The sequence below is a fragment of the Clinocottus analis genome, unplaced genomic scaffold (genome assembly GCF_023055335.1).
Source record: "Clinocottus analis isolate CAN_PGR_092001 unplaced genomic scaffold, fCliAna1.0.p SCAF_20, whole genome shotgun sequence".
Taxonomy (NCBI): Eukaryota; Metazoa; Chordata; class Actinopteri; order Perciformes; family Cottidae; genus Clinocottus; species Clinocottus analis.
In genome coordinates, this window is record NW_027175932.1 from 3,103,297 (window position 1) to 3,130,719 (window position 27,423).

General features: G+C 42.8%; 1 protein-coding gene across 6 annotated transcripts; it reads right to left on the minus strand.

Moving 5' to 3' along the window:
- Positions 1-331: 331 nt before the first annotated feature.
- mybpc1 (myosin binding protein C1) lies at positions 332-26,413 on the minus strand. Of its 6 annotated transcripts, XR_011078023.1 has the most exons (29): positions 17,635-18,082; positions 17,091-17,126; positions 16,489-16,599; positions 15,863-16,011; positions 15,666-15,783; positions 15,529-15,580; positions 14,882-14,938; positions 12,298-12,461; positions 12,075-12,207; positions 10,416-10,540; positions 10,197-10,302; positions 9,349-9,515; positions 9,098-9,263; positions 8,899-9,005; positions 8,671-8,807; positions 8,102-8,261; positions 7,904-8,008; positions 7,639-7,827; positions 6,927-7,061; positions 6,221-6,388; positions 6,038-6,126; positions 5,755-5,950; positions 5,282-5,421; positions 5,035-5,194; positions 4,509-4,645; positions 4,099-4,285; positions 2,592-2,630; positions 2,419-2,504; positions 332-1,222 (listed from the first exon to the last, which is right to left on the minus strand). XR_011078023.1 is itself a non-coding variant. In XM_068586117.1 (28 exons), exons 3-28 carry the CDS (start codon positions 17,107-17,109, stop codon positions 1,128-1,130), a joined length of 3,372 nt encoding a protein of 1,123 aa, XP_068442218.1. In that variant the 5' UTR covers positions 17,110-17,126; positions 17,635-17,676; positions 19,178-19,361; the 3' UTR covers positions 332-1,127. The 6 variants fall into 6 exon arrangements, 5 of the variants coding, with proteins under 5 accessions (XP_068442218.1, XP_068442219.1, XP_068442216.1 ...); XM_068586117.1 differs by lacking the exons at positions 2,419-2,504; positions 2,592-2,630 and adding an exon at positions 19,178-19,361 and having other exon boundaries at positions 17,635-17,676; XM_068586118.1 differs by lacking the exons at positions 2,419-2,504; positions 2,592-2,630 and adding an exon at positions 18,653-18,674 and having other exon boundaries at positions 17,635-17,676.
- Positions 26,414-27,423: the final 1,010 nt, after the last annotated feature.

Sequence of the window (27,423 nt, forward strand, 5' to 3'; positions counted from 1 at the left end):
TTTACTGCAATAATCCATAAACTCATCTGTAAGTATTTCATTTTCTAATATGAACTCCCCCTAAATTCTTGTGAGGAATTGCAAGGGTGTGACCGCAGTGATTTATTTTTTTCTTACTAATTTAGGCTATTATGTTAATGTATTTATTATGTTTTGTCCCTGCATACATTTTAAGTCAAGTGGATGGTGTGATCCACCTTTTGCACCATAATACATCTTAATTTTCCTCAATAAATAAAATGCTAAATGAATCTCTGTGTGCGCTTTCTTAGATGGATAGTCTTAGTGTTATACTCCAAACAAAAAGAGTACTTGAAGCAAAAATCACATTTTAAAAGGACTTTTTTATTGTAATCCATGGGTCATAATTACAAAGGTAAATGCATGCCCACATGACTGAGCATCAATGAAACGTCAAGTCCAATATGAATCCAAAAAAAAGCATTGTGTCGTGCAGAATACGGACTGTGCGTAAACCTCTACATTTTCTCACTTTTTTGACATTCAGAATCCACACAGAAACTGTGAAATGAACAAGTATTCATTGAATTATTTCACTGTGTACTATCTTAGAAGGGTCTGCAAATCATTACTCACAACATGACTCTGGTCTACTTTCATTTTTCTCACATATAGAAGTAACTGACATGGCATACAAACACCAACACATTGTTTATACACTCCCTTTGCCCTTCTTTCAGATCACGGAAATAAATTACCACCTTTAGCAGACACACTCAACAAGAATCAACATGTAAAATACTGCAAGTGTACACTGATATGTGTACTTTCTCTATGTGTTTTTTTTTTACACACTACTCAAAGCTAAAACACTGCTGGCATGCATCTGAGCTGACAGTCTTTCAAACACAAGACGGTGACAAAGAAGTGACCTGGCTTTTTTTTAAAAATTATTCATATTTCTACAGTAACTAGCTCTAAACGTGCACACAGCATGCCACACCACAGACCAGTACACCCTCCCCCACACTCCTCCATCAGTCTTCCCATCGCTCCATCCAACCTTCAGGCCACTGACCCTCAGTAGGTGAGAGAAGAGGATCACTATCAGCGGCAGATGTCAGCAAAGCATAAGTGTCTTATTGCACGCTTTCCGTTTTTTTTTTTTACTTCTCTTGATCGACAACCTTTTCGTTCATGTACTTGTCGATCAGGTGTAGGGGCACTCCGCGTTGCATGAGTTCGTAGAAGGTGAATCCTCCTGAGGGACGAAAGGAAAAACTCTATTATAATATTCTTGGGAGGGACGGAGGTGGAAGTGGAGAGTGAAAAACAGAAAGAGAGACAGGAAGAGAAATGGAGAAGAGGAAGGAAAGATGAAAGCAGTTCAAAACACTGGATAAAGAGTGAGAGGAGAAGAAGAAATCTGGCCGGAATAGCTCATGTTCGCATCGCACACTCAGTTTGTAAATCTCTGCGTTTGCTCAGGCTTGCAGAACCAGAAGCACAGTTGATACCGCAGGAATACAATGCAGGTCAAACGTCTTTGAAAGATTCCAGAATTAATAAAGCGTACAGTATCTCCAGTCATCCACAATATGCTAACAGTGGTGGAAGTACTCACGTCCTTTATTGAAGTTAATGATCAAATCACAGTGACAAAGCGTCATCATGTTTTAGCGGTTGATCACATGTTTTGTGTATAATATCTTAATCTGCAGAGAGAGAAAACTACAAGATGTCAGACAAATGTCATAGATAAAATATATAATTAAAAAATAAACACAATGTCCCATTGCAATGAAGCAAAATTAACTGAATTGTTAGCAAAAATATGACTTGTTCACCCACAACTATCTAGTGCAGCAACAAACGGGTAAAACTAGTTATCAGCGAGATTGCTAGCTAAGCTAAGCTAACTGTCTGCAGCTTCATATCTAGTTGAGACATGACAGCGGTGTCAAGCTTCTTATCTCTCTGCAAAAAAGCTATTGAACATACTTCCCTAAATGTCAAAATATCCCTATAATTACAATACTTCAGTAAATGTTACGTTCCACCACTGTGAGCTCAGGGATACAACAGGAACTGCCAGACACAACTCATTGCTCAGGTCCAAACAGAACGTGGAAAATACCCGGTGTTAGTAAGCTTTGTTTGGATATTGTATGATTTAACCAACGGCAGAACAAAAAAGATACGCAGACGTCATGTCAACATAATAAAAAACTCATTCCCAGCTCTGGATTTCTTGGCAAAAGGTTAGCAAGTTTGCAAAATGTATTACTCACCTTGTCCGTGACACAACATAAATGAGCGGTATAGTCTTTGAATTCATTCCATTTCACACCAACGACTATGGCAATCAATTAAAGATATTCAAAAACAGGGCTGTTAAAATTCAGCCAGCAAAGAAGCAGAACTAGGGAATAATTTGGCAAAAGTTGTCATGCAAACCTTGTTTTTCATTAATGCCCGATTTCACATGTTCTTTCTCTGGCACCTGCTTTCATGAGGGAGAAAAGCTGCCACAATCCCACCGGCTGAGAAAAGCAAGGTTACACAAGCAGGCTGAAAGATGCATAATGAATGACATAAGCTTCATATGCCAAAACCATATGAAAGCTTACCTTTTATGAGAACATACATTCACAATTCTTGAGTTTGGACTGGGGGAGAGAGAAGAGAAGAGGGGTTAACAAAATGTTAACATGGAGTTATATGTGTGCACCAGGGAATACTGTTGAGTTATTACTGAGCTCTTTTATATGAGGAGTTAACCGTGTGGCATAAAGAGGGGAATCTGTGGAGAATAGTTTAAAGGCAACACAAAAACACCACAGCTCTATATGTTATGCCTACTGAGGTGTGACTGTGTGTTGAGGTGGTGTGTTGTGATGATGAACGAGATGACTGGATAGAGAACAAGGGGGGGATAAACCTCTACATGTGGTGGCGGTGGTGATGGAAATGTGTCCCCAGATATTATGTGCACTGCACACAAATGAACGGATTATTATCAAGTGATTATTTGTATCTATTTAGAAAATGGCGTCCAGGAGCCGGTTGCACCGACTGTTCATAAGTTCAAACAGCAGTTATGTGGAGAAAAATAAATCGGGTAGCACCGCATAAATAGTTTTTTAAATAGAGATTTAATATAACTCTGTCAGGAAGCTAATTGAGCTAACTGACAACGTTAGCTTGATATTCGTTAGCTTGATAGAAGAGTTTAGAGGAACAACTTTAATGTAGTGGGCAGAACCTCGTAATTACAGATTCTTGGTGCTGTTGGAGCCAGACATACTTCTTCCCCTATACTTACATTGTAAAGAGGACATCTGTGATGCTTTTATTAGGTAAAAGAACACGGTATGAAACTTAAATAGCATCTGATGGAAGTTATTATTGTGCTGTTGTTCACATGAGCACGCTACAGTGGTATGGATTTTACAACTTGAAAGACAGAATAATTTAAAGTGTTTTTACAGCACATGCATGTTTCTTCACACATGCATCTATAAATGAAACAAACCTACATTTCCTAATGATTGGCAGGTAAGTTTAGCCTCCCAAATGCTGTTATTTTTCTGCATTTACGTAACAGCTTGTGACTTCTTGTTTCCGTAGTTAATTGTCTTGAATTGGACGGTGCTACAGATTTATTTATACAATACTAATGTCTTTACCACTACAGCGAAGACATTCCTTAAGTTCTCATGGAGCAACCCGATTGACAAGTCGCCATAAACTAGTTAAAAGTTACTAAGAACTTCAGATGGACTTCCACACAACTGTAGCCATGAATTTATAAATAGCAGGTGCAGCAAAATCCGGATACTTACATGTCCAGCGCCTGTGTGGCCCTTTGGTAGACTGCAAACAAAGTCCAAACACTACAGTTCTCCAGTGGAGTTGGTTTTCCAAATCCACCTTCGCAACTTTACACTAAGACAGTGACTATTTCGATTACAAATCATTCTTCTGTTTGTCTTTTTTTAGGTAACGAAAAAAAGGTTATTTTAGCAAAGGCACGGGTAAGAGGCGGGAGAAAATAAGAAATAAACCAGGAAGGCTTTGAGAAACCAGACTCAGATACAGATGACCCGCTGAGCTCTCATCCTGGTCCACACTGACCTTTGACCTCCAGCTTGCAGTCCACTTGGGCCTCTCCCAGGTCGTTGACGGCCTTGCAGGTGTACATACCGCCATCGTAGGGGCTGGGCTTCCTGATCTCTAGAGTACATACTCCCTGGTTGCTAAACATGCGGTAGCGCGGGTCGTCCAGGATAGCTATCTTATTCTTCATCCAGACCACTTTGGGCTGCATTCAGAAAACAGAAGAAAAAAAAACACTCAAGATTAGAAATATAATGATGTCTTTAAATATGTTTTTGGACCACTAGGAAGAGAATCAGTGCTATAATACAACATGATCCTGAAGGACTGCAAATACTCTCCATCCCCCAACTGCTTCCAATGCAAGCCAACACTTTATTATACACATTTAACTCGCTCTAAATGACTACTTAAGTTCTACCACCTACCTTTGGGTTGGCCCGGACACTGCAGTTGAGAGTAGCGTTGTAGCCGGCGACGGCCGAAGTGTTGATCAGCGCCTGCGTGAACTTTGGCGCCTCCATGAAGTCGTGGTCGCTGAACTCGTGCGTTTTCAGCTGCATGCCTGTTGGGGGAAGGGTAAAGGAATGGGGTTGCGCATGATACTGTCGCTGAGCGGTATCATGTGGGATATTCCCTAAGTGATGAGGAAAAGACAACATTCTTTTGTTTATCGTCGGCCGAGGCTACAACACCACTGTTAAAGGACCTGTCAGTCATAGCCCAAACAGACACCTGACAGTGAGCCTGTAAATGATAGTCAGGCTCGCTTACAAGGCGGAGAACATCACTGACAGCGCCTTTTAGATAACAGCATGTGAAAAGAATAGGCAGCAAAATGAAAAAACAACATTTTTGACACGTGAAATGCATGTGATTTGTTCCGAGGTTCTGACTTTTGGAAGCGCTTTCCCCCATCAGAAGTTGTTAGTCACCGTCTCAGTCGCTGCATACCTTCTTTGACGATGAGTGCGCTTTTCTTGGTTTGGGTGGCGGTGTCGCTCGGGCCGCACATGTTCTCTGCGAAGATCCTGAAGAAGTACTCGTTGCCCACCACCAGCTCTGTGATGGTGATGCAGGTGCGATGGTACTGCTCAATGCACGTGTACCATTCCTGAAAAAGCAGATCGAAGCATGTAAATGGAAATATTCACAACACGTTTGCCATTTTGGTCAATATTTAGTCAAACGGATCTCCGACCATTGTCTTCTTGTCTGCCTTTTGGATGGTGTAGCCTATGATCGGGGCATTGCCGTTGTCTTTTGGAGGAGTCCAGACCAGAGCCACATTTCCTCCCCAAACGTCTTCAATCGTCACAGACTGCGGAGGCCCAGGCAGGTCTAACAATCAGAGAAAAGCTCGTGAGCAAACAGTTTGGTCTTGTTATTTTCATTTCAAGTCCACCCTCCAGTGTCACAGCAATGAATGCAACCTGCACCTGAATAGGCAACGTAAAATGGATGGATTAACTGAATAAAGAATATTATTTGTTCCTTTTGTCCATTTTTGGTTTAAAAGTGTATAACGTCTCCTGACAATGAGACAGAGAAACATTTCATAATTAACATTACTGTTGACGGCAATAAAGAGATTAAAATTCATAATAATATAATACATTTAAGACTTTTCCTTTTCTTTTTTGAGGGAACTACTGTACATTTGACCTCACTCACCTACGACTTGTATGTCGAGAATGGCCGTGTCCACGTGGTTCTCCACCTGCACGGCCATCTCGTACTTCCCAGAGTGGCTGCGCTCCGCTTTACGGATGAACATGATGCTGTCGCAGTCTGTGTTGCGGATGCTGACATGTGTCGGGTCTATGGCCTTGCCCTCCTTCAGCCAGTTGACCTTTGGCCTTGGCTTGCCCTACACACACACACACACACACACAGAGAGTTTATGCTTCTGCTCAGAGACACACCGGATGTTGATCGGGTTGGGACGTTGCCGTACCATGAATGGCACTACGAGGTTGACCGCTTCTCCAACTCGGCGAGTGTACGTCTGCTTCAAGTGTCGTGGGACGCGGATCTTGGGTGGTTCTAAAGGAGGAAACATTGATATCGATGTTTGTTTTAGTCAACTTTAAAAGAGGCCCATGTTCAAAACACTCCACGGACGTTTTCCAGAGCTCACCGATAACCTCTTTGACCAGGACGGAGTGCTGAATGGTCCGTGCAGCGCTGGGTCCGGCGGCGTTAATGGCTTTGACCCGAACTAAAATTTTACTCCCTGGAGTCAACCCGGTGATGGTGTACCTGGTCTTCTCTGTCAGCTCATCGTTAGAAACTATCCATTCATCAGCTGCAGGGGAAAATCAGTTCAGCTGAAAGATAATATTTGCTAACGGCGTTGCACTCAAAATGTTGTGGGCGGTGACAAACATGTACAAACAATGTACAGAGATGTTCAATGAAACGTCTCAGACTAAGGCATGTCAGATTTGTGACACTACAATGTACATTTACACATTTACATTGTGAGAATTTAGTCCTAAAGTTGCCTGCACACTTCAATCCTCTCTCCCTAGACCTTTAAAACATTTTTATTGGGAGCTCGGTTCCAACAATATGGCTCTTTTTTCCAACCAGACAGAATAAATATGCAATTTATCACGTAATCTTAATGCAAAAAATGCTTAGCTGAAACTTTTACCTGCCACAGCCAACATTTAGCCAGTATTTAACAGATGACAAATGCTAATTTAGTGTCTTAAAACCTTTACAATTTCTATGGAGGATGGTAAACGTGTATCACATTGTGATTTAAGACCAATAGTTCTGATTAGTGGTAAAAGGTTTCACACAGTCGTGGCCTGTTGTAGATTTAAAGGTTGTCTCACTTCCTTCTATGCAGTACTCCACTAAGTACCCGTCCAGACCGGCAGCCCCGATGGTTTCAGGAGGACGCCACTTCACGGTCACTGTGGTGTCGGTGACATCGTCCACCACCAGCATGGTGGGCTCGCTGGTCACAGCTGAGAGGAGAGCAGGCAGGTTTTTTAGAGATCACAGGAGCCATAGCAACAATCCAACAACGGCTGTGAACGAGATCGGAAAACATCCATTTTGGCAAGTCATGAAGAAGTGACAACGGCGCCTCTCGCTCTGGCTGGTATGCTCTGAATCTGCATGTCAGATCTCATTAGTCCCTGCTCTTTCCATCTATTCTTGTATTCTGAATCACATTTAACCCCTCTTGAACCCTCTGACAGACCTGATCTCCTAAACCCCCTAATCCGCAGATGATTTGGCAGCCATTATAAAGACATATTTAATATCCTCTAAAGCTCCTGCCTGTCCAGTGGAGGTCACTGTCAGAATGCTTGGGATGGCGGGCTATCGGGAGCAACAGCTGCGTCGCCGATGGCACCAAGGGCAGATCACACGCATCGCCGTAACACCGGCGCCCCTCTTTGAGATTTCCTCCATTATCATAAAACGGTTGTTAGATAAACTGAAGCCTCTCGTAATACTTTCCCGGAGAGATTATTGGCGGCCACTTGTCAGGGGTCAGTGTTTAGACTGCTCAGTGGAGACATTTGGGCTACTCACCGAGGGGAGTAAAAGCTTTGGACGGTTCACTGGGCTTGGACACACCGATGGCGTTGACCGCGAAGATCCGCACCTCGTATGGCACGCCCTCAATCATCTTCTTGGGTTCGAACGCCGTTTCTTTGGTCAGGTCAAAGTTGAGTCTCATCCATCTGGAGCTCTGTTTCTTCTTCCTCTCGATGAAGTATCCTTGAGAGGAAAGCTTGTCAAGAAACCCCCCACGCGTACATTTAAGCTGCGGTAATGAGTAAGACGTGACGTTTACCTAATATTGGGGAACCCCCATCATATTTTGGGGGTTCCCATGTCATGGAGCACCAATCACCGCCCACCACTGGGACCAACGGAGCCTCCGGAGGGTCAGGGATGTCTGCAGAAAACACAGCGTCACGTTCAGGATTCAACAAACTTCTACGCAATTCCATCGCACCTTTTTTGTTGTTGTTGTTTTGCGATCACTTACCGACAACCTTGATTTTGACGCTGGCGGAGGCTTCGCCGGCCTCGTTCTGCAGGACAATCTTGTAGTTGCCTGTGTCGTCGCGCTCCGTGATGTCGATCGTCAGGCTGGTCTGGTCGCCGTACGTCTCGGCGTGGACGCGATGGCCCGACTCAAGAATCACCTGCCAAGACGAAGGAGACAGAAACTCCTGTCAATGTCATTATTTATTTGATAATGTGTGATGTTTATCCAGAGCCTGATATAACTTATTCCTCTTATGAAGCATCAAACACCTACATTTGCCTCTGGGGCACTCTTTGATATGTTCATTAAATACTGTAAACAAGGCCACTGTAGTTTATTCTGAGTCAATCCCGAACACACCGTCCTGCTGCTGGAAATACTCAAATGAGCACTTAATGTGCATTAATCCTAGTCTTGAAATAGTCTTCATTAATGCACCGTGGGCCTGAATGCCAGACAGAGGAAACAGGAGCTGTGAAGTACCTTGATATATTTAAAGAAGAAGAAGAAAATCGTGGCAGCTGTTTGCTTTAAAGGAGTTTAACACTGAAGGCATTGAAGCTCACCCTTTCTCCCTTCATCCACACCACCCTAGGTGCTGGTTCTCCGCTGATGGGGATCTCCAAGCGAAGTTTGTTTCCCGCCACAATTGTCACCGTGTTGTCTGGGAAGTTCATGCTTTCCAAGTGCACCCTTGGCGGGTCTATAGGAAATTAAACGACACCATGAAAAAATGATGCTACGCCGCTTTTTACGGTGTGAAGTCAAGATGTAACGTTGCGCAGGTCGTGTACCAATAATGTGAAGTTTGCCCGAGAGGCTCTGTGAGTATCCCTCCGGAACAAAAGTGTAGTCTCCGGCATCGTGAAGGGTGCCGGCTGCGATCTCAAGACGATGGACCCTGGATGAAGCCGGCGCGACATTAGTCGTTAGCGCAAACTTCTTTTTTTTTTTTCATTTTTGATTGACGCGTTCAAAAAATGGATCACGTACCTGTTCCTGTGGATGATGTTGATGCGGTCATTGGGCTGGATCAACTGTCCGTTCCTGTACCAGCGGCCGGGGACGTTGCCCGGGGAAATCTCACATTGCAGCTTGATGGGCTGACCCAGCAGCACCTTCACATCATCCAGGTCCTGGTACACCTTCAGCGGTTTCACTAATGACAGAGCATATTGTCATTCTTTTTTTGCATAGGCAGAAATTGCGGGAAAAAAAAAGAAAAAGGTCGGGACGCTACGTACAGTCAACTTGTACATGAGCCTCTGATGTGCCGCCGGTGGCCATGATGGAGTACGTGCCGGTGTCCTCCCTGGAGGCGTCGTCTATCACCAATATGTGTTTCGTTCCTTCGCACTTCACTCGGTATCTGGAGCGCACGCCCGTCGGCACCTCAACGCCGTTCTTCATCCTGAAGGAGGAAGAAGCGTTTGAAATTAGCCATCGCGGTTAATCAAGTGTTATTTGGAAAACTTTCTCTTATGGCTTCATTATGACTCAAATGTTAGTACAGTTCCTGGGATGTGTTATTTAGTTTGGTGCTAATTACAGTTGCAGGGAAAATAGAGAGAAATTGTGTTCATATGCAGTTGTTGATTTACAGAAGGATTTACATGAAACAACAACCCAAAGTAAATATTGATTCAAGATTAATTTATTATTTGGGATGCTGATATCGGGCCGATACCGACAGGAATAGCTGGATTGTTTATCAGTGACCTATTTACTTTAAGTCTATGTCTATATCTCCCTCTAGCTGAGGGAGCTCATAGCAAACTTGTCAACTGTAAATCTATGTTTGGATTTGTTTCATTTCTTTTTACAAAGTTAAGAAAGTAATGTTGAAGTCAAGCATGATGATGCACATGCACAGGGAGACATGCAGCTCATTGATTACATTGTTTTACATTCAACAATCTACAAAATAAAGCTTTTTTTAAAATATTCATTTCAATCTGGGAGCACTGGTAGCGGTCATTCATGAGTTTGTTGAGGTTAAAAAACACATTTGACATGTCCTTATTATCCTTTCTTCTGCCAAACCAGAGCAGTCCAGATTTTTTGCCAAATTAAATCTTAAATCGAGTCTCACCATTTGACTTGAGCCCCTTCTTCTGACACCTCACACTCCAGCTCTACCCTCTCGTTCACCGTGGTTTTCACAGGCTCAATGTCTTTAATTATCTTCACCGGCAGCTCTGCAGGACGAGAGAGGAAAACCACCACGTTTCTTACTGATTCATCTGCAGCATTATCATGTGATAAATACAGTTCTTTACAAGCGAAAACAGAGGGGATCAGGTGGAAGTACCTTTGACAAACAGCTCTGTTGAGCATTTCTCGTCTCCTGCAGCTACAGAATATGCTGCGTCATCATTCAAGGAGCAGTTGTTGATAACCATAATCCTGAGTGTGCCCTTTTGCTCAAAAATATACCTAAAAAGAAAGTCCATTAGTCACATCACTGCTCACCAACACTGTGTACGAGTCAATACACCCGACAATATACAATATGGATGGGTTTTATTACATGATCTTAAGTCAAATAAAGACGACAGGATCAAAAAAATCATTCTTAATGTCACAGCGGTGTTGACAACATGACCAATCACAACGTCATTATTATACTCGGCATGCATCAAGTGCGCCCATCAGTCAGGGTGGACAGAGGGGGCGGGATCACACGGACATGGAGAAAGGGGAGAATTGACCAAACTTCCTTACTTACTTCCTTTGACTTAAGGTCAGCAGTGGAGCCAGAATAGGGCCGAAGCACAGGAAGTGTACAGTAGGTGAAAACGGCAGACAGGAAAGAGCGTCATCACATGACACACAGATAGAAGGACAGACAAAGACAGAGAAACATCATGCTTGTGTCGAGGGGTTTATGTTGTGGGGAAAAAGAGAGAGAGAGTTGTTTTTTTATAGTGAAGTCTTCTGAACAGAAAGCCCTGGAGAAAATGCAACAAGAGACCAAAACCAGAAAACAGCAATAACCTCCCAGATGGCTTTAACTCGGCGTGGCTTTGATTCCAGGGTTCAGCGAGTGAATGCAAGATTATTTATTTACTTTACAAGTCTGTAATCCTAATATCTACTCTAAAATGTTATGAACAAAGCAGATTTGTTGACGAATAATTTGGGTTTTACGCCCTATTCTGAGTTACATATACACGATATGTACACGATACATGTAATTATTATTATATTTAAAGACATACAAGATAAAGAATGTTTAATTAAGTTTTAGAATTTTCAAATTCCATTTTTGAATTCTAGAATGGAATTTTAGAATTTTCAAAAATTCAAAATTCCATTCTAGAATGGAATTTTGAAAATTCTAAAACTCCATTCTAGAATTCTAAAATGATACTCTATATTCGGCTCCATAATAATAGGATTTCTGTTTCTTATTACAGCACATGATCTTTATTTAAATGTATTTCACTATGTGATTTAGCGTCTATTTTATGAATTTGTTCAAAGCCAGACTTAGTTAAAGACCTGTAAAGGAGGTACCACCTTTTTCCTGTACGGAGGAGGACATATACAATTAGTTCATGGCAACAGTTGACATCATACACTGTATTTACATCCACATGTAGCTCTGGGGCTTGAATATGTTCATTCATAATGTTCTACTTCGTCACTTTTAGGTTCTACTATATTTCTATGTGGGTATTTGTAAAAATGTAGGTCTGTGTGTGTTTGTGAGCTCAAGTAAATGAGTGACAAGAGGACACGGACTGAATGCATCTGTAAAATGATGTAAAACATGTTGCTTTTGAGTGGTGACAAAACATTATGTGAACACACATAACATCAGGAAAAAGAAAGACGATGCTCCAAATGAAACGCATACAGACATGCGTTTTATTTGTGCCATGTTGACGGGGAGAAGGCACAGAAGAAAAAGAAAGAGGGACAGAGATAGAGAGAGAGGCCGGAGGGGGAGAATGTTGCGACATACTTGGGAGAGGGCCTGATCTCCTGTCCGTTCTTGTACCACTTCAGATCCACCGTGGGGTCGGCCAGATCCACCACCAAGCGGATCCTTCCCCCTTTATCCGCCTGGTATGCTGGCTCCAGTTTCTTTAAAAAAGCTTGAAAAAAAAAGTTAAACGATTAAGATCAAGCTTGACACAAAGACTTGATATTCATCCCCCCAAAAAAAGGTGAAAAAACTGATTTACCTTCGCTTTTCTTCTCCTCTCTCGGGATCTTCTTCATTCTCCGCAGCAGACCCCTCAGGTCCGTGATGCCGTACATGAAGGCGATCTTCTCGTACTGGTCCGGCCGGGCGCCCTTCAGGATCTCCCACACGTCCACCTCCGGGGTGTCATCCGGCTTGACCTCCCTAGTGGAAGCCGGACACGAGGGAGCGACGTCAGGGCGCGGCTCACAGGCTGCTGTTCGCAACGTGTCCTGAGGAACTGCTCATTAAGCTCGAGAATAGTCGTCGGATCATTATTTTACTAGTTTCCTGCTCTGCCATTTCTAGGTTTGTGTATCCTACTCCGTTCCTCAGGACATGTCACACAAAGGGATGGGCATGGTGAGCTGTCGGCCTCTGCTATCAGAGTCGAATGTTAACTGGAACACACAACACAGAGGCGCTCTCTGATTTGCCAATAAGTATTGAAGGTATTAATTGTGTCGGCACAAGATTATTCAGGATTTAATCTAAAGATCTATCTTCTAAACTAGTGGTTTCCATCCTTTTTAAAAAAAAATCTCTTAATACAAAGTAATCTCTACTTTTGACCCGTCTGTAAGTTTGCAGTTCGGTCTCCTCAACAAAAAAGGAGAAGAAGATTGGAACAAGGGTTTGTGGAACAGAAATTTGTTTTCTCTTGACTTCCTGTTTAGGTCCTTAATGTCTGAAATGTGATCTACATATCACACTGTGGTTTCTAACATCTACCATATATGAGAACCGGAGAAGAAAAATCCCACTCAGCTACATAAAAGTCCACTTATAATATTTTGAAAGATTTATGTTTGCCCTGCATCCACAATAATTATTGTGAAAAGGCTTTTCTTTTTTTAAAGTTTCTTGCATGCATTGGGAAATATTAAATGGTAGCAGAATTATGGAGGAAATTTGAGTTGGGATCTTTTAGTTTGGATACAAGGTTTAAGTATGAGAGATGAAACAAGTGTTTTTATCAGGTTTGAAGGATTTAATTAGCACACAAAAGCACACGCAGATCAATAAAGGAGAGCTTTTGTTTGTCGTCCAACTCATTGAACTGCAGAAGGCTTTTGTTTGTAATCACATGATATGCGGCGTGCACGGATATCGGGGGAAACCTGCGACAAAGACTTTAAACGCTGATTTGAACGTCGTTCCTGTTGCTCTCATGAACTGGCCCATCCCTTTGTTTTGTTGTTGGTTTTAAGTGTTCACTTCAGAGATGCTCCGTCACGGTTAAGCTGTTAGATTTGTGAGATCCCCCCTTCCGTTAGTACACACGACGCCCCCGGACATGAGTGTCTTCATTAGTTTACATAAAGAACATTCAGACAGCCCTTTCTTTCCTCGACATTTTCCCAAATGTCTGAAAGATTGGAAGGTGAATAGCGTCAGGTATTATTCCATTCTATGTTTGTACCTCTCATCCGTTTATTTTCAGGCAATTGTGAAGAAAAGCTGAAATAAACATGGCGGTAAATCTATATATATATATATTTCTAAGTTGAAATACGACAATGTAGAGATAACACTATTTTACGGCATCATTTCTCTATGGCCCACAAGCACATCAATAATGATCCAAAACGGCGCCCTCTGCCTCATGAAGGCGCTCACCCTCAGCGTGTTTATGACGCAAAGGCCCATTTCCATCATTACCGATTGCCGACGGAGCGGTTAGGAATGCTGCCTTCAAATGAAGTGTTACCGTACTACAGAAGGCCAACACTCTTGCTCGTCCAATTCCTAGAGCTACATGTCATGCTGGGGACTCTACAGGATTACAGTACTCACCCGCAGTAAGGTCTAAGCATTTAAAAACCTATGATTTTCTCTCTACTAACCTTTGATTTCTGAATATGTAGGGGAGAAGAAGAGACAAGCCCAGCGTAAATGTATAATTTCGCCGGTGAAACTGTGTCACTGCCTGCAGGACCATTTGTACTCACACGTAAACGTTGCACTGTATAATCTGAGAAATGCATCGTGGTGTTTAATCTGAGCCACCACTGTAGCTTTAGCAAACCAGAGGTTTTCAAACTGTGAAGGCACCTCCCAAAAAAAAGTCCTACAACATCGATATGACGCACGGACTAAGCGCCACATGTACCTTTAGGGGATGTCATTATCTCAACAATTAAACGTCCATAATTCAGTTTAGAAATCATACAATAAAGATGCGGCTTATAACTCTATAGTCATAATATCTACATTTTCTTTACTATCAAAGTACTAATAGCTAATACAGAATACTTTCAATGGCGCAATGTTACCAAAATGTTCGACTAAATACTACAAAGAAAGTCTCCTTATTAACTTAGATGATGCATAATTGTCTGTCTCTCAAGTAGACTCATGATAAGACATAAATCCATGCAGATTAACTTCTTTGTTATGTTGCACTATCAGTAATGTTGCCACTAAACCTGGATGTTGTCTCATTTGTTTGCGGGCGGGCCCACAGTGTCGGACTTTGAAAACCTCTGGTGAAGCATAATGTGTCATCTAAAGAAATGTACGCGCCACTGATACAGCAGCCCAATACAAAAAGGACAAATTCTGGGTCGGGATTTGATTCTCACCTATGTTTAAGGAGACCACTAAAGTCAAGCTCCCCTGCATCCTCTTGTCCTTCACTGCTGTTGTTAACAAGGAGAGATTAATACAGATCAGAGTTGAAACAGTTACAGGCACTATAAAACAATGCCAAAAGAGCAACACAAAGCAAAGTCTCAATCGATGCATTAGCTCCAAGCTAACGCATGATTAATGCTTACACTAAAACACTTTTGTCTTTCTTTTACGCTTGTATAAAAGTTTGAAACAAGGTGTTTTGTGAAAGGCATTTCAAGAGGAGTCCCAGGCAATATTGGCACAGTGTTGCAAACATTGTAAAACTGGGATGCTTTGCGTTGCTTTCCGGACACATTGTTTGGAGGGAGATTTAAAATGCAAGAGTTGGCCTTTAATTACACATTGAGTTGGCAGGTTGAGTTGTAACTATACCTTTGAGAAAGGTTAATGACATCATTGCAACCTTGTCACACTTAAATGTGCTACAATAATATTACTAGTAGTTGTTTTCTTCACTTTTCAGGAGCATTTATTAGTACTACCCCTATTTTCTGGAATAAATACCTTTTGGTTTGTTCAGTTGAAGTGAAAAAAGAAATACTGTACTGTTGCATACTGAATTCATAACGGCCGCTGTCGACAGTTCTTTCGTTACCTTCTTTTGAAAGCCGATCGAATATCAATATTCTGTGAGCCCTGGTCAGTTTCTGTAAGACAGCGACAACACATATGCTACACGATATTCTGTGAACACATGAGAAGATAGTAATGCTCCTCGATGCTTCAACGCACCTTTAATTTCCAAGTCAAAGGAACAGCTGTCAAACTTGTCCTTGTAGGTGACTTCACACCTGTAGTTTCCAGCATAGTTGTCTTTGGCCTTGATGATGTGCATCTCAAAGGTGTGCATCTGCCGGCGGGTGATATATAAGAGTTGGTTTACCACCGCCATACTGAGAGGTGGTGCTCACGTAGGAGCCGTACAGTACCTTGGTCAATCGGTCGAAGGTTTCTTTCAGCTGTAAATGCTTTCCTGTCTTGCTCGCCAGATCCATCCATTTTCCTTTAAACCACTTGACCGTGGGTTTACGGAGGAGATCTTTGGCCTCCACCTTGGCAACAAAGGTGATGTCTCCACCTTTAGACGTAGAAAAAGAAGTGTCCAACAAGCCAGTCAATAAAGCATAAATGTCCCACTAAAAGTTGTCCCCTCTGGAAGTATAGTTCAATATTTGTTTTATTTCTTTTGCAGAGATCAATACCACTCTTATGTCTGTCCTTTTTTATGATGATAATGGTGGAAGTTAGCACCAGTAGCCGGTTAACTTAGCTTAGCATAAAGACTGTAAACAGAAAGAAAGTCAAGTGTGGCTCTGTCCTGAGGTAACATTCAAATGTTATTCATTTGTGCAACAAATTAAGTGAAAGATCATTAATTTGTGTGTTGCATTTCTATTTTGCTTGATATTTTATCAACAGGTATGACTCGTTGCATATGTGTAACTACTTTTTAAGGCATAGAGGAATCAATGTATCACCGTCGTACCGATCTTAAAATCTGGAATTTAATTTCTTATACTCATCTTCATCTCCTCTTTGCTGCGCTATCACTCACCCACAGGGATGACAGCACTTTGGGGACTCTCGATCATCAGGGTGGACTGTGGTGGGCTGTCAATGGGCTTGTCCGGGTCTTCTGGGCCCTGGCCATCTCCCAGAGACCACACTGGTCAGTCGGGAGAAACACATGCGTGACACAATGCGATCAAAGGTTCAAGCGGTACACGTTAGAGAATTCATAGACCCACCTTTCACGTGTGATCTGAAAGTTTTATTCTCACCAGAGTAAAGTTACACAGACAGACAGACAGATTTTCTCACTTTCAGCCATCACTTGTCATTCAAAATGTAAGCTTTTTGCAACATGGAAAGCGTGAAACAGACAACATGAAACAGAGAAAGTATGTCTGAATATGAATGCATCACACTGTTGCCATATAGTTTTTTTTCTGGGCCCGTCTTTACATGGTGTGTAAGTTCACCATTGAAAATTGTCAAATGTTGCCTGCTACTTTTGAATCCTTTATCCTGATGCGAATGAAAAGGAAAATGGTTGAGTCACAATCTCAATATCTTGATCCTGGTCTTCCTCTTGGAGTGTATGAAAAAAAAGGCATGATTTCCACATTAGTATTTTATTGGCTACCACTTTATTACCTGAGTCTTTTCTCCCCATGGCTGGCACGCTATCATCTAAACAAAGACAGAGAGAAATTTACAGCATATTGTAAGGAATAGTACTGTAAAGTCCACTGAAGCAAGCACACACTCATCAAAAGTAAAACCAACAAGCAATTACAGTTTTGCAAGCATTGACCCGAGGAATTCTGAATCAAACGTCTGAAAAAATATCTTGATTAATGATTGATTGCTGATCGCAAAACAATAATCTGAGTTATGACCAGAATTCCAAATGTGTTCACATAAATGGCAGTTTATGTGTTCAGAAAAAAAGAAAAAAAGATGTTCATGTTGCACCATGTATCAAAAAAAAATCAATTATTTATATTAATAGGTGTATGTTAATTTGTTAGCGAAGAAATTTTGACCCTTTTCACTTTCTTATATTTAAAAAAAGCTTACTTTCGGTGACAAAATATCTAAAAATAAACATTTTTCCTTAATTCAGACAGTTCGGATTTAGAGTCGGCTACTGGTTTCAGAGCAACTACAATAGTGGTATTTAACAGAGGGATCTTACGAGGCAGCTCAATTGAGAGTTTCTTGGGTGAACTGGCATCCTCTGTGAAAAAAAACACAGTTATCATTGAAATGAATGAGAATAAACTCATCTAGTGTAAGCGGGCTGATGGATATTGTGTCTACGTCAGGGTGGGTTTAACTAGCTGCTGGATGTTTTCCATTAAAAAGCTATGAGAAGCAGCTGTGTGCTTTTTCAAGTTAACTCCATCACATATCCCTCATCCTTAATACCTTTTCTCTTGTAAAATTAAAATAAACTGTTGGGAGTATTTACAATAAGACAAATATGTCTGGCACTTCTGGCGCAATAGAAATAAAATGCGAGAAGGCAAAACAGTAATGCATAATCCATCAGACGTTGATTTTATTAAGTATGTTTTGGATTTGCAAGACAAAAGAAACAATAGAGATTTGGTTTTGCTGGTTTGTTTGGCAAATGTAACTGTGGTTAATTTCCTAACCACACAGCAGCTTCATGAAGCTTTAATGTTTAACATCCAGGAGATTCTCTCAGTCCCAGCTGGTGACATAAACTATAAGTGAAATTAAAATATAGGCATGATAATAATAGTTTTTGGTAGATAAACTTATTTTCCGCCTTACCAATGTTTGACCAATAATTAAAGTTACAGTGGTAGCACAGCATTGAGCCTAGCTTAGAGTGAAGGCTAAAGTTAGCTAGCTAACGGTAAATGCAGAGGAAAAGTTATGAGCTAAACCATGAGTGAAATTAAAAATATAGCCACGATAATTTAGAATACTTTTTGGTAGATTAATTTATTTGCCACCTTACCAATGTTTGACCGTTAAGTAAAGTTACAGTGGTAGCACAGTGTTGAGGTTAGCTTAATGTGAAGGCTAAAGTTAGCTAGCTAACGGTAAATGCAGAGGAAAACTTAGCGTGACTAAGGTGCCATTTCCTACCTTTAAACCGTCTAAAATAATGGTTCACTTCCCCCTCTTCTCATGCTTCCAGTCTTTAAGCTAGGCTAAATAAAATCTTTACTGATAGTTACCTAGCTTGTTTTGGACAGTGAAGAAATTGATAAGACAGCAAGTAAATACATTTCCCAAATGTATTTTCAGAGAGCAAAATAAATGTAAAAGTATGTGTAGCCAAAAATAAGTGATGTGATACACACATTTAGTGACCCTCTATGTATTTTGTATGTATAAAATATACATGTAAAATATCATGTTCACATCCATACCTTTATTCCAGATAAATAAATAAAGGTTGATATGCTTGTAGGATTATTTTGCTTACATAAATGTATGTCTGTGTACGGGCATACATCGGAATATTTACAGATTTTACATGAAAATCTGAAGAAAAACATGTATACTATTTATACCGCATGGATTTTATCCAATATCTCACACACCAGAAAACAAATTGTTGGATTAATTTAGCTAACAAAACAAACTGGTAACTTATGACTCAACAAGAGCACTTCAGCGCTCTTCCCCAAATTGCAACTGTCCTCAAAGGGTGAGGTGAGGTGTAATTAGGAAGTAGTAAGGACTGTTAGGGTACCAACCTGCTTGGGGTGTTGGGGATGGGGTAGTGGCTGCAGCATCGTCATCATCTGCAATAAAGGTGTCATTGACAAATAGACCCACCTATCAAAAAGCTCCATATCCATCAGGCCAACAAGTGACTCTGAACAGAGCGTTGCATGCAGCTCTTGGACAGGAAGAATTAGACCAAAATATCAACTGATGGTTTCACCCTAACTGAAAAAAACAATGTGCGATCATGAATGCTTAGTACCGCAAACGTCTCAAGCCACCGAAACAAAAGCAAAAGCTCTCTTTCACCGTGGAGTGCAAAAAAAACGTCAACCTTAAAGCAGCAGATGCAACCCATATTTGCAAAAAATAAAAATAAAAAATGCTCAAGACCAAGCCAACAAAAAGCACGAAAAATCTGTGTAACTTCAAAGAATCTCAGCTGTATTTTTCCTCTCAAACTCAATTAATTACAACTTACCTGTAGATGCTACGTAATCAAAACCAGCCGTCTTGTTGGTATTGAACCCTGTATTTAGTGAGCTTGTTCTGCCTATACGTTCATGTTTCTGGATTATAGAAGAAGGAGTTTCATGACTCACCTTGTACACAATTTGCATCATCTTCAGTTTGCCATTTTATGTACTTAATATAGTCTTAATTTATTAGTATACATTAGTTCTTATTACTTAAGATATCTGAAAACTGGACCGGGGTGCAAGTATATATTTCATTTCTTTGATCTCTGCATGCAAAAGCCATGTAGGAATTAGAGCACTGCTTTAAGTGGATCTAACCAAGAGAAGTCCAATGCTTTCTGGGAAGTAAAGGTAATCTATCAGCTTTTAACTGAGACTAAATCTAGGTTTTAGATCACTTTGCCATGCTGCTGAACCATGCAACTGAAATGAAATGACTAGTCGGACTCTCAGGACTTGTTTGCATTTTCAGTGAAAGAGCGAGAGGGTTAACCGTGCATTTGAGAGAGAAATGGGAATCATTCAACTATAAAAATAATACTTACCAGTTGGTGGGGGGGAGCAAGGGCCCTCTTCTTTTACAGTAGAGTTACCGGACTCTGCTTGCTCTTTTACCCCGACCCCACCAGGCTGTGGTTGGTTTGAGCCATTCTCTGTGGGACTCGACTCATCAGCCGTCACAGCCTGTAATGGCTCAGGCTCTGTGGGCTCTGGTTTCTTCCCATCAGTCTCTACCGGCTCTTTCCCCTCTGCTACCGCTTCTGTACAGCAGACAAAGCGCCAAGCTGGAGCAGCAAGCATCTGGCACAACAGCCTTGCAAAAATAATGCTTGCTCAAACAAGGTGGGTATAAATAGCTAATGACCAGATAGACACAATCTTAATTGGTGTTTTTTTTTCTGGTGGTTCTGTGAGGTTTAGACACACAGCTGCTCCTTGAGTTAAATGCTAACGCCAGATTGCTAACTTGTGGATGTTCAGCTGGTATATTTTGCATGTACACCATCTTGATTTAGCATGTGAGCATGTTAACGTTAGCTAATTTGCACCAACATACAGCTGATGGCAAAAAAGTTGGTATTAATGATCACAAACATTTGACTAAAGTGGCACAAGAGGAAAGATCAGAGGATCTCCCAAAGTCACCAGGATTCATTATTATTGCACCATGAATGTCTGCACAAAATGAAATGTAAATATTTCAGTCTGGATCAAAATGGTGGACTGACAGACTGACACTGTCTCGCATAGAGCCATGCTTCTAATATGGCTCAAATAACAACCCAAATCAAACTAAATCGATTAATATTGTCTATATATATATATATATATATATATATATATATATATATATATATATATATATATATATATATATATATATATATATATATGAATAAAGCATACATATGGCCATCGTGTCTCCTGTTATAATTAGTTGCACCAGTGGAGCAACTATCTGGTCATTGCATATCTTATACTTTGAAGTGATCAAGAAAGGAGGGATTTACTGGCTATATTTAGACAGCTAAACCTTTGACCAGAGTCACCAGACTCTGTAAACTCAAATGTCCCCAATCCCTCTCTCCCCTCCTTTGTTGATGACTCAGTGTGTCACACAGTTGCACCAACTCAAAGGCAGCCACAGCGCGAGTTACTGTCAACACCAAGCGTCAAGGCGAATGCAGGTAGAGCAGTGCAGGCACAGCGAGTGCGTTGGTGGTCTTGCAGCTAACCTAATTAACTCATTGTGTGAACCTACGGTGTGCTGAGCAATCATACCTACACAAAAAAACTGCAGTTTCAGGCCTCTCAGAGTGAATTAGTTGAAGAAAAAAAAACCCGTGGTCGCACACACACCAAACAAAAAACACGTGATGTGAATGTGATGTGCAAAAGAAACTCTGTGGGGTGGGGGGGACGTGAAGGGTCGCGTCAGGTTTACCCACCTGGGGGTGGAGAAATCTCCAGGGAAATCTCAGGTAGGGGCAGGGCACCGTTACTGTCTGGGGCAACACTTTCTGAGCATGTGACAAATATAGTGGTGGATGGAACAGCTGCTTTTTATGAGCACAAAAGCTTCAGCATCTGCAATGCCTCTCTCAGTCAAACGTACGCACCAAAACAAACACATATAGAAAACACACAAATGTGTACCAACTCACACATCTACACAGCAACCCTACTGCACGTAGAAATTCACACACAATAGCGATCAAATCACATTCACTCACATTGTATACAACACAAGGAAGAAAACACATTGGATGATAATTTTCCTGCTTAGAAATATACAAAATGTGCTGTTAGTGATGACACTGGAAGTCACGAGCCAGTGCCCTCCAAGATCTGCCTGACAATCTTTAACAACGTATTATCTGACCAACCCGTTGGAGCCTCAAGATGCTGCGGCTCCAAGGTCAAATCTCAGCGGCGGCAAAAAGCCAGTCGCATGCCGCCGGGCACCTTGCTCGCGCGGGGTGGCCGGAGCGGCAGCTGAATCAACAGAGCGGGGATCAGCGGGATGACCAGAGGAATGTCAGAGATGCTGACAGCTTGGTCGTCGCCTCAGATCGCCCTGGAGCTCGGCAGCACGCCCAAACTGCCGACTATTGGCTGCACATTTACACTCCTGTGCGACTGTGTTTGCACATTCTTATGACTGAATGTGCGACTGTGTTTGCACATTCAGAGCTTCGATAATCACGCTACGTGCACACGTAGCGTGTTTTGCACCATCTTGGTGCAAAACAAAGGTTGGTGCTTGCTGTGTACACAGAGGTGATCTCTTGGTTTCTTCATTTTGTCCTTGTGTCACCTTTGCAACTACCCTTCTTTTGATGAATACATGTCTGTCGCTGCGCATACTGCACTTTGTGCAGCTGCAATCTGCTTCTCTGTGAGCTGACACGGCGAGATTAGATGTCTATCGGAGCCCACTCACCTTCTGGCTGGCCGTTTGGCGTCTCATCTAAAAGAAAAAGGAAGAAAAAAAACGAAACGCATCACTGTCAAACGTGATAACGAGATGTCTCGCCGCATGACTCAATCACTTAGGAATGTCTTTCGGTTTGTGCACATTGACTTCATTTATTGATACACTGATTGATTCACCGCCAAGCCGAATCCTCCTCCTCCCGGATGACTGGCTCCACATGCTTTGCGACAACGTTTTCTTAACTGATTATGAAAGACACATGACACACCATTCGTTTGCCCTCTGCCTCGTCTAGACGTATGAAACTAATGGTGGTGGTGATGCAACATTCAAAACCTGTAACAGGAATCAATGCGAGGCCTCAACTGATCAAAGAATCCATACATGCTTGGCATACAATGGCGGGGTTCAAATGAACGTCTCTTTGTTTATAGTGGGTTAGTGGAGCACAGAGCTAGCAGAGGTTCTCTCATACCAGCTTGTTCTTATTCACATGGCGTCAAATACCGACGCTTTGTCGCAGCCCTCCTCGTCTGATGTCAACGTACGAGGCACCCCGGAGCGTCTGCGTGAGACACACCGGGGCTTTAAAGTATCGTAGCCCATCTGCATCATTATTGGACGGTCAGAAAAACACTCTGGGGATGTGATGACGGACAAACGCAGGACTCTGGTGTTCGTCTCCCAAACTGATGTTACGAAGCCATAATAAGTGGTTTTGTTTGAATTCACAAGGTTAACCAGCTGGTCACACAAGTCAACATCTTGAGCGTCCTGTTCTTTTTTTGTTCTCGCTCAGATTAGATTCCTCTCTCTCTGTTGATAATAAAGCCAACATTACGTAAAGAGTGAAGGAAAAACTCAAACACAGCAGTTGCGTGGCGGTTTCTAACTCGACCAACCAAGGACTTACGCACAGTGACTGTGGGAAATATATAGAAAGCACAATACGGCCTGCTCATATATGCTAAGTACATTGCAGGTAAGGGTGCAGCAACTAGTCAGGATCATTGTACTCAAGGTGAGGCATCCATCCAAGGTGAGCCAGCGTTTGGTCATTTTTTTGTATTTGCACATCTCAAAAAAACTTAAAGGAATTAAATGTAAATAATCAGACCCATTATCCATGACATTTTGTGTCCCACTTCATCCCCATAAAGCTGTGGACAATACCAGCCTCTTGCATAATGAATCCCAACAACTTTTGGAGAAAAACTTTAATCTTAAGCTTTAAAAAACCTTCATAAGCCGTCTCAGTTTCTTACTTGCAGCTGTGTGCACCCCATCTATAAAAACTGCAACTCGAGGTCCATGTCTGTCCGTCAACTATGCACCATCTTAAAGAGCCATTTTCCTCCCATCGCTTATTAGCGTCTGGGATCATTACCATCCCTAACGGTTCCCTCTGAGCATTCCTTGTCAGAATTAGCTGCGCTCCCACCCGCCTCACTTCAAAACAATGCATCGCTGGCCGGCGGGCCACAATCCTGCAGGGTCACATCACGCACCCGAGAACGGACCTCGCTCTCTGTCTCATCTCCGTTGGGATAACGAGAGCGGAGGAAAGGTATTTGTTTCACCTCTGAGGACTCCCAGTGCAGCTGACAGGCCTCCAGGTATGTTCAGCTGTCGCCCCTGCTGGCGTGCAGACAGAAGGGCTCACGCTGACTCCGGTGTGAGCCAAACTGTCGGCAGCTTTGTTTTTTTCCAGATAATGACCTTTATTGATTTACACTGACAGTGATTATACTGTTTACCCAGGCTGTGGCCGTGGGGTTTACTTTAACCCTGGTTAGACAAGAGGAGCTTCTGTGAGACTTAAGAGAGACTTGAGGAGAGATGAGCACTGTACAGGTCCCAAGGGATCAATTATCTGCTGACAGGCTTTCCCCTCCGTATTACCATGGGGTTTTATTTATGAGCTGGTGTTCTGTAACACAAAGCACGGTGAAGACAGAGTCCAGGGAGAGCGGGGGCGAAGACAAGGGCTTGTTCGCGACTGAACTGAGTGGCAGCCGAGGACAGCGCTTGTGAGGGCTCTGGGCACGGGGTCAGAAGTTTAATGGGGAGGTGTCTGACATCTAAAGCGATCCAACCTGAACCCAGAGATAGGCAGGGAGAGGTCTGTTTTGGTGTGTGGCACAGGAAGAGGAGGGGGTTTCTGGCGGCTGTGGAGGGGAGATGGCAGGGAACAAGGGAAGGGGATTAAAAGTGCGCTCATTCTGAACTATTCCAGGGACAAGAATCCAGGTCCCGAGAGATCCGCGGGCGAGTCAGCCAGTCCGTCATCTCTGGTTTGGACTTTTTTAAAAGGCTTGTGAGTGGGGCGTCTAAAACAACAGCCTCCTCCTCCTCAGCTGTTCAGACTCATTTAAAGAACAATACTTTTTTTCTACTCTCATTTATCTGCTGCTCTTGGCCACGCAGCTATTTATGGGTGGTGTTTGTGGCCGACTGGAATCCGCTGCCTCTATTTCCCCTCAGCTTTGTCTCCGAGGGGGATCAGGGATGTTTATGGCTGTGGATGAACACCGCGGGGGGCAACTGTCCGACAGTACAATGGTGCGTCAAGATGAAGGCCAAGTTGAGCGTTGCGTCATTTCTCGGGCGGTCGGGAACGTCTTCTCATTCCTGCCTCGACAGGAGATTAGGGAAAAGATTTCGATGTGAGAAATGGGAGCTTGGAGCGTGCAGCTGGTTGTTAAGAGTTGTGATCTCCCCAAATGTGCCAATGCCTGTGATAGAGCGGCCGTGAACCCATCTTGGAAAATCAATGCCTGCTGTCCAGTAGCACAAAATCACAGCTTTACAATATAATCTGAATATGCCACCTCTCTGTCAAGAGACTTTTGGGTTCTGATAAAGAAAAGCGGGTAAACGAAGAGACAGAAAGAGCAACAGAAGAAGGATCCCTCTTTCAGGAGTTAGTGTCTATGTGCAAATAATGTCCGCGGTGTCGTGAACAACCACAGACAGATCATCGCCTCCCCCCGGAGGATAACAAGTTTATTAAAAACTTGTATCGTCTCTCATCCGGAAGGCTTCCAAAGATCCAAACAAAATGTCCCATTCCCTCTACATGGGCATGTCTGGGGCCGACGGTGGGGCCGAAAGAGCTGGGCTAATGGGGGGAGGGGTGGGAGTAACACCATACGGTAATGACGGACAAGAGGGGATTTAAAAGGAATGTTGATGGACGGGATGGTACAGATGAGTGGTCGTTGTGGTGCCCAGGAGAGGGGACGGGTTAGGATGCGGCGTGTGGTTGGATATGGAGTTGAATAACGGGCAGCGAGGGGGAAAGCCAGATCTGACAGGTTGGCTCACGTCGATCATTAGAAAGACAAACACAAGACCTGAGCATCTCCCTTTCACAGGTCTTTGCTCCAGTCAGACTCGGCGCGTATTGACATTCCCACGCAGCTCTTCAACATCGTGTCTTTCCCCATGCTGGACCCAGCAGGCCCACCCACAAGCAACTATAGTGTCAGCTCATAAACCTCAAATCTCCTCTTGTTCCCTGCAAAACATGCACGCATCAGAAACACAATGCCACTGAACAAGCTGAACTTCCCTCAAACAATGACAGTAGATATAAATACAACAAGCAAATCATAAAAAAATGACTTTAAACTTGTGTGCTTTTGCTGTCTCACTAACTAAACCTGCAGAAGGCTTATTTTAGACATCGGCTGCTGCATGCTGGAGGCAACAACGCCTACCTTTCTTTGTGGGCTCTGGCATCTTGAGCCGCGTCCCAAGAAAATAGAAAGAGTCAAAAGGTGCAGGTGCAGGTCCTTTTCAGAGTAATGCGACTCTACGGGAGGCCGAGTCAAAGCGCAGTAGCCCTCTCGTCCAGGAGAGAGATGACGAGGAGGAGGAGGAAAAAAGAAAGCCCCGGGAACCCTCGGACCAGAGTGATGGGAGATGAGGAGCGCACAGGGATACGGTTCGGCAAATCTCAGTGGGGGGTGGGGGAGGAGAGGAGGACCAGTGACAGATCTAGGAGGGACAGGCTTCCAGGCCTTATATAGAGAGCTGGCATGCTCCTCCTCTCTATAGTGGACGCTGCATCACTGTCGGCTGCTTCGCCAGCTTTTGGAGGAGAAGAAGTCATTGTGAAGCTCATGTGACATGCACATTATGTCATTTTATTTGTAGGAGATTATTGGATTCATGTTCAATATGTTAGTTTTGTATTGATGCAATGGGACTTTCATGACAATTACAAAAAAAAGTGACCTGATTAACTTTATGGAACATTTTGTCTTTTGGAGAGTTGTGCGTCTCCACTCAAAGTGTTCATTTAAGACTGGATATGTTATCATAACTTCCAGATTTCCACCCCAGGGGATCAGGGTGAGGGCGGATTGTCAGAGGTGAGGAAGTAGAGGGAGCAAGGAGGTATTGAAAGAGAGCGGTGTTGTCATTGTCATGTACCCAGGCAGATGTAATCCCACAGGGATATGAAACACATTCAGAGAACCAGTGGCTTTATTACAAAAGAAAAGTCTGAGATGACATTGCAGCGACTTGATGCAAGGTATCCGTTTAATCCAGGAGCGACGGTGTCCAGGAACAGCAGGCTTTCCAAACTGGCAAATAAATACACGGGGGGAGATGCCACGGGCGGCGGTAATGCAGCCTATTCTTAGACCGCCTTGACATTTGACATGTGTATCTGACATGAAAAGAGGGTTTCATTGTGAATTATGCCACCGACGTGGCTGCTTTGCGCAGGATTAATCTTTTTAGCACGACAAGCCGCGAGCGATAAACCGGGCGTGGTCTCCGATCAAAGGTCGCGAAGATTAAACAACGAGAGGTGAAAGCTCGCGGATTTACGAGGTTAAACGTC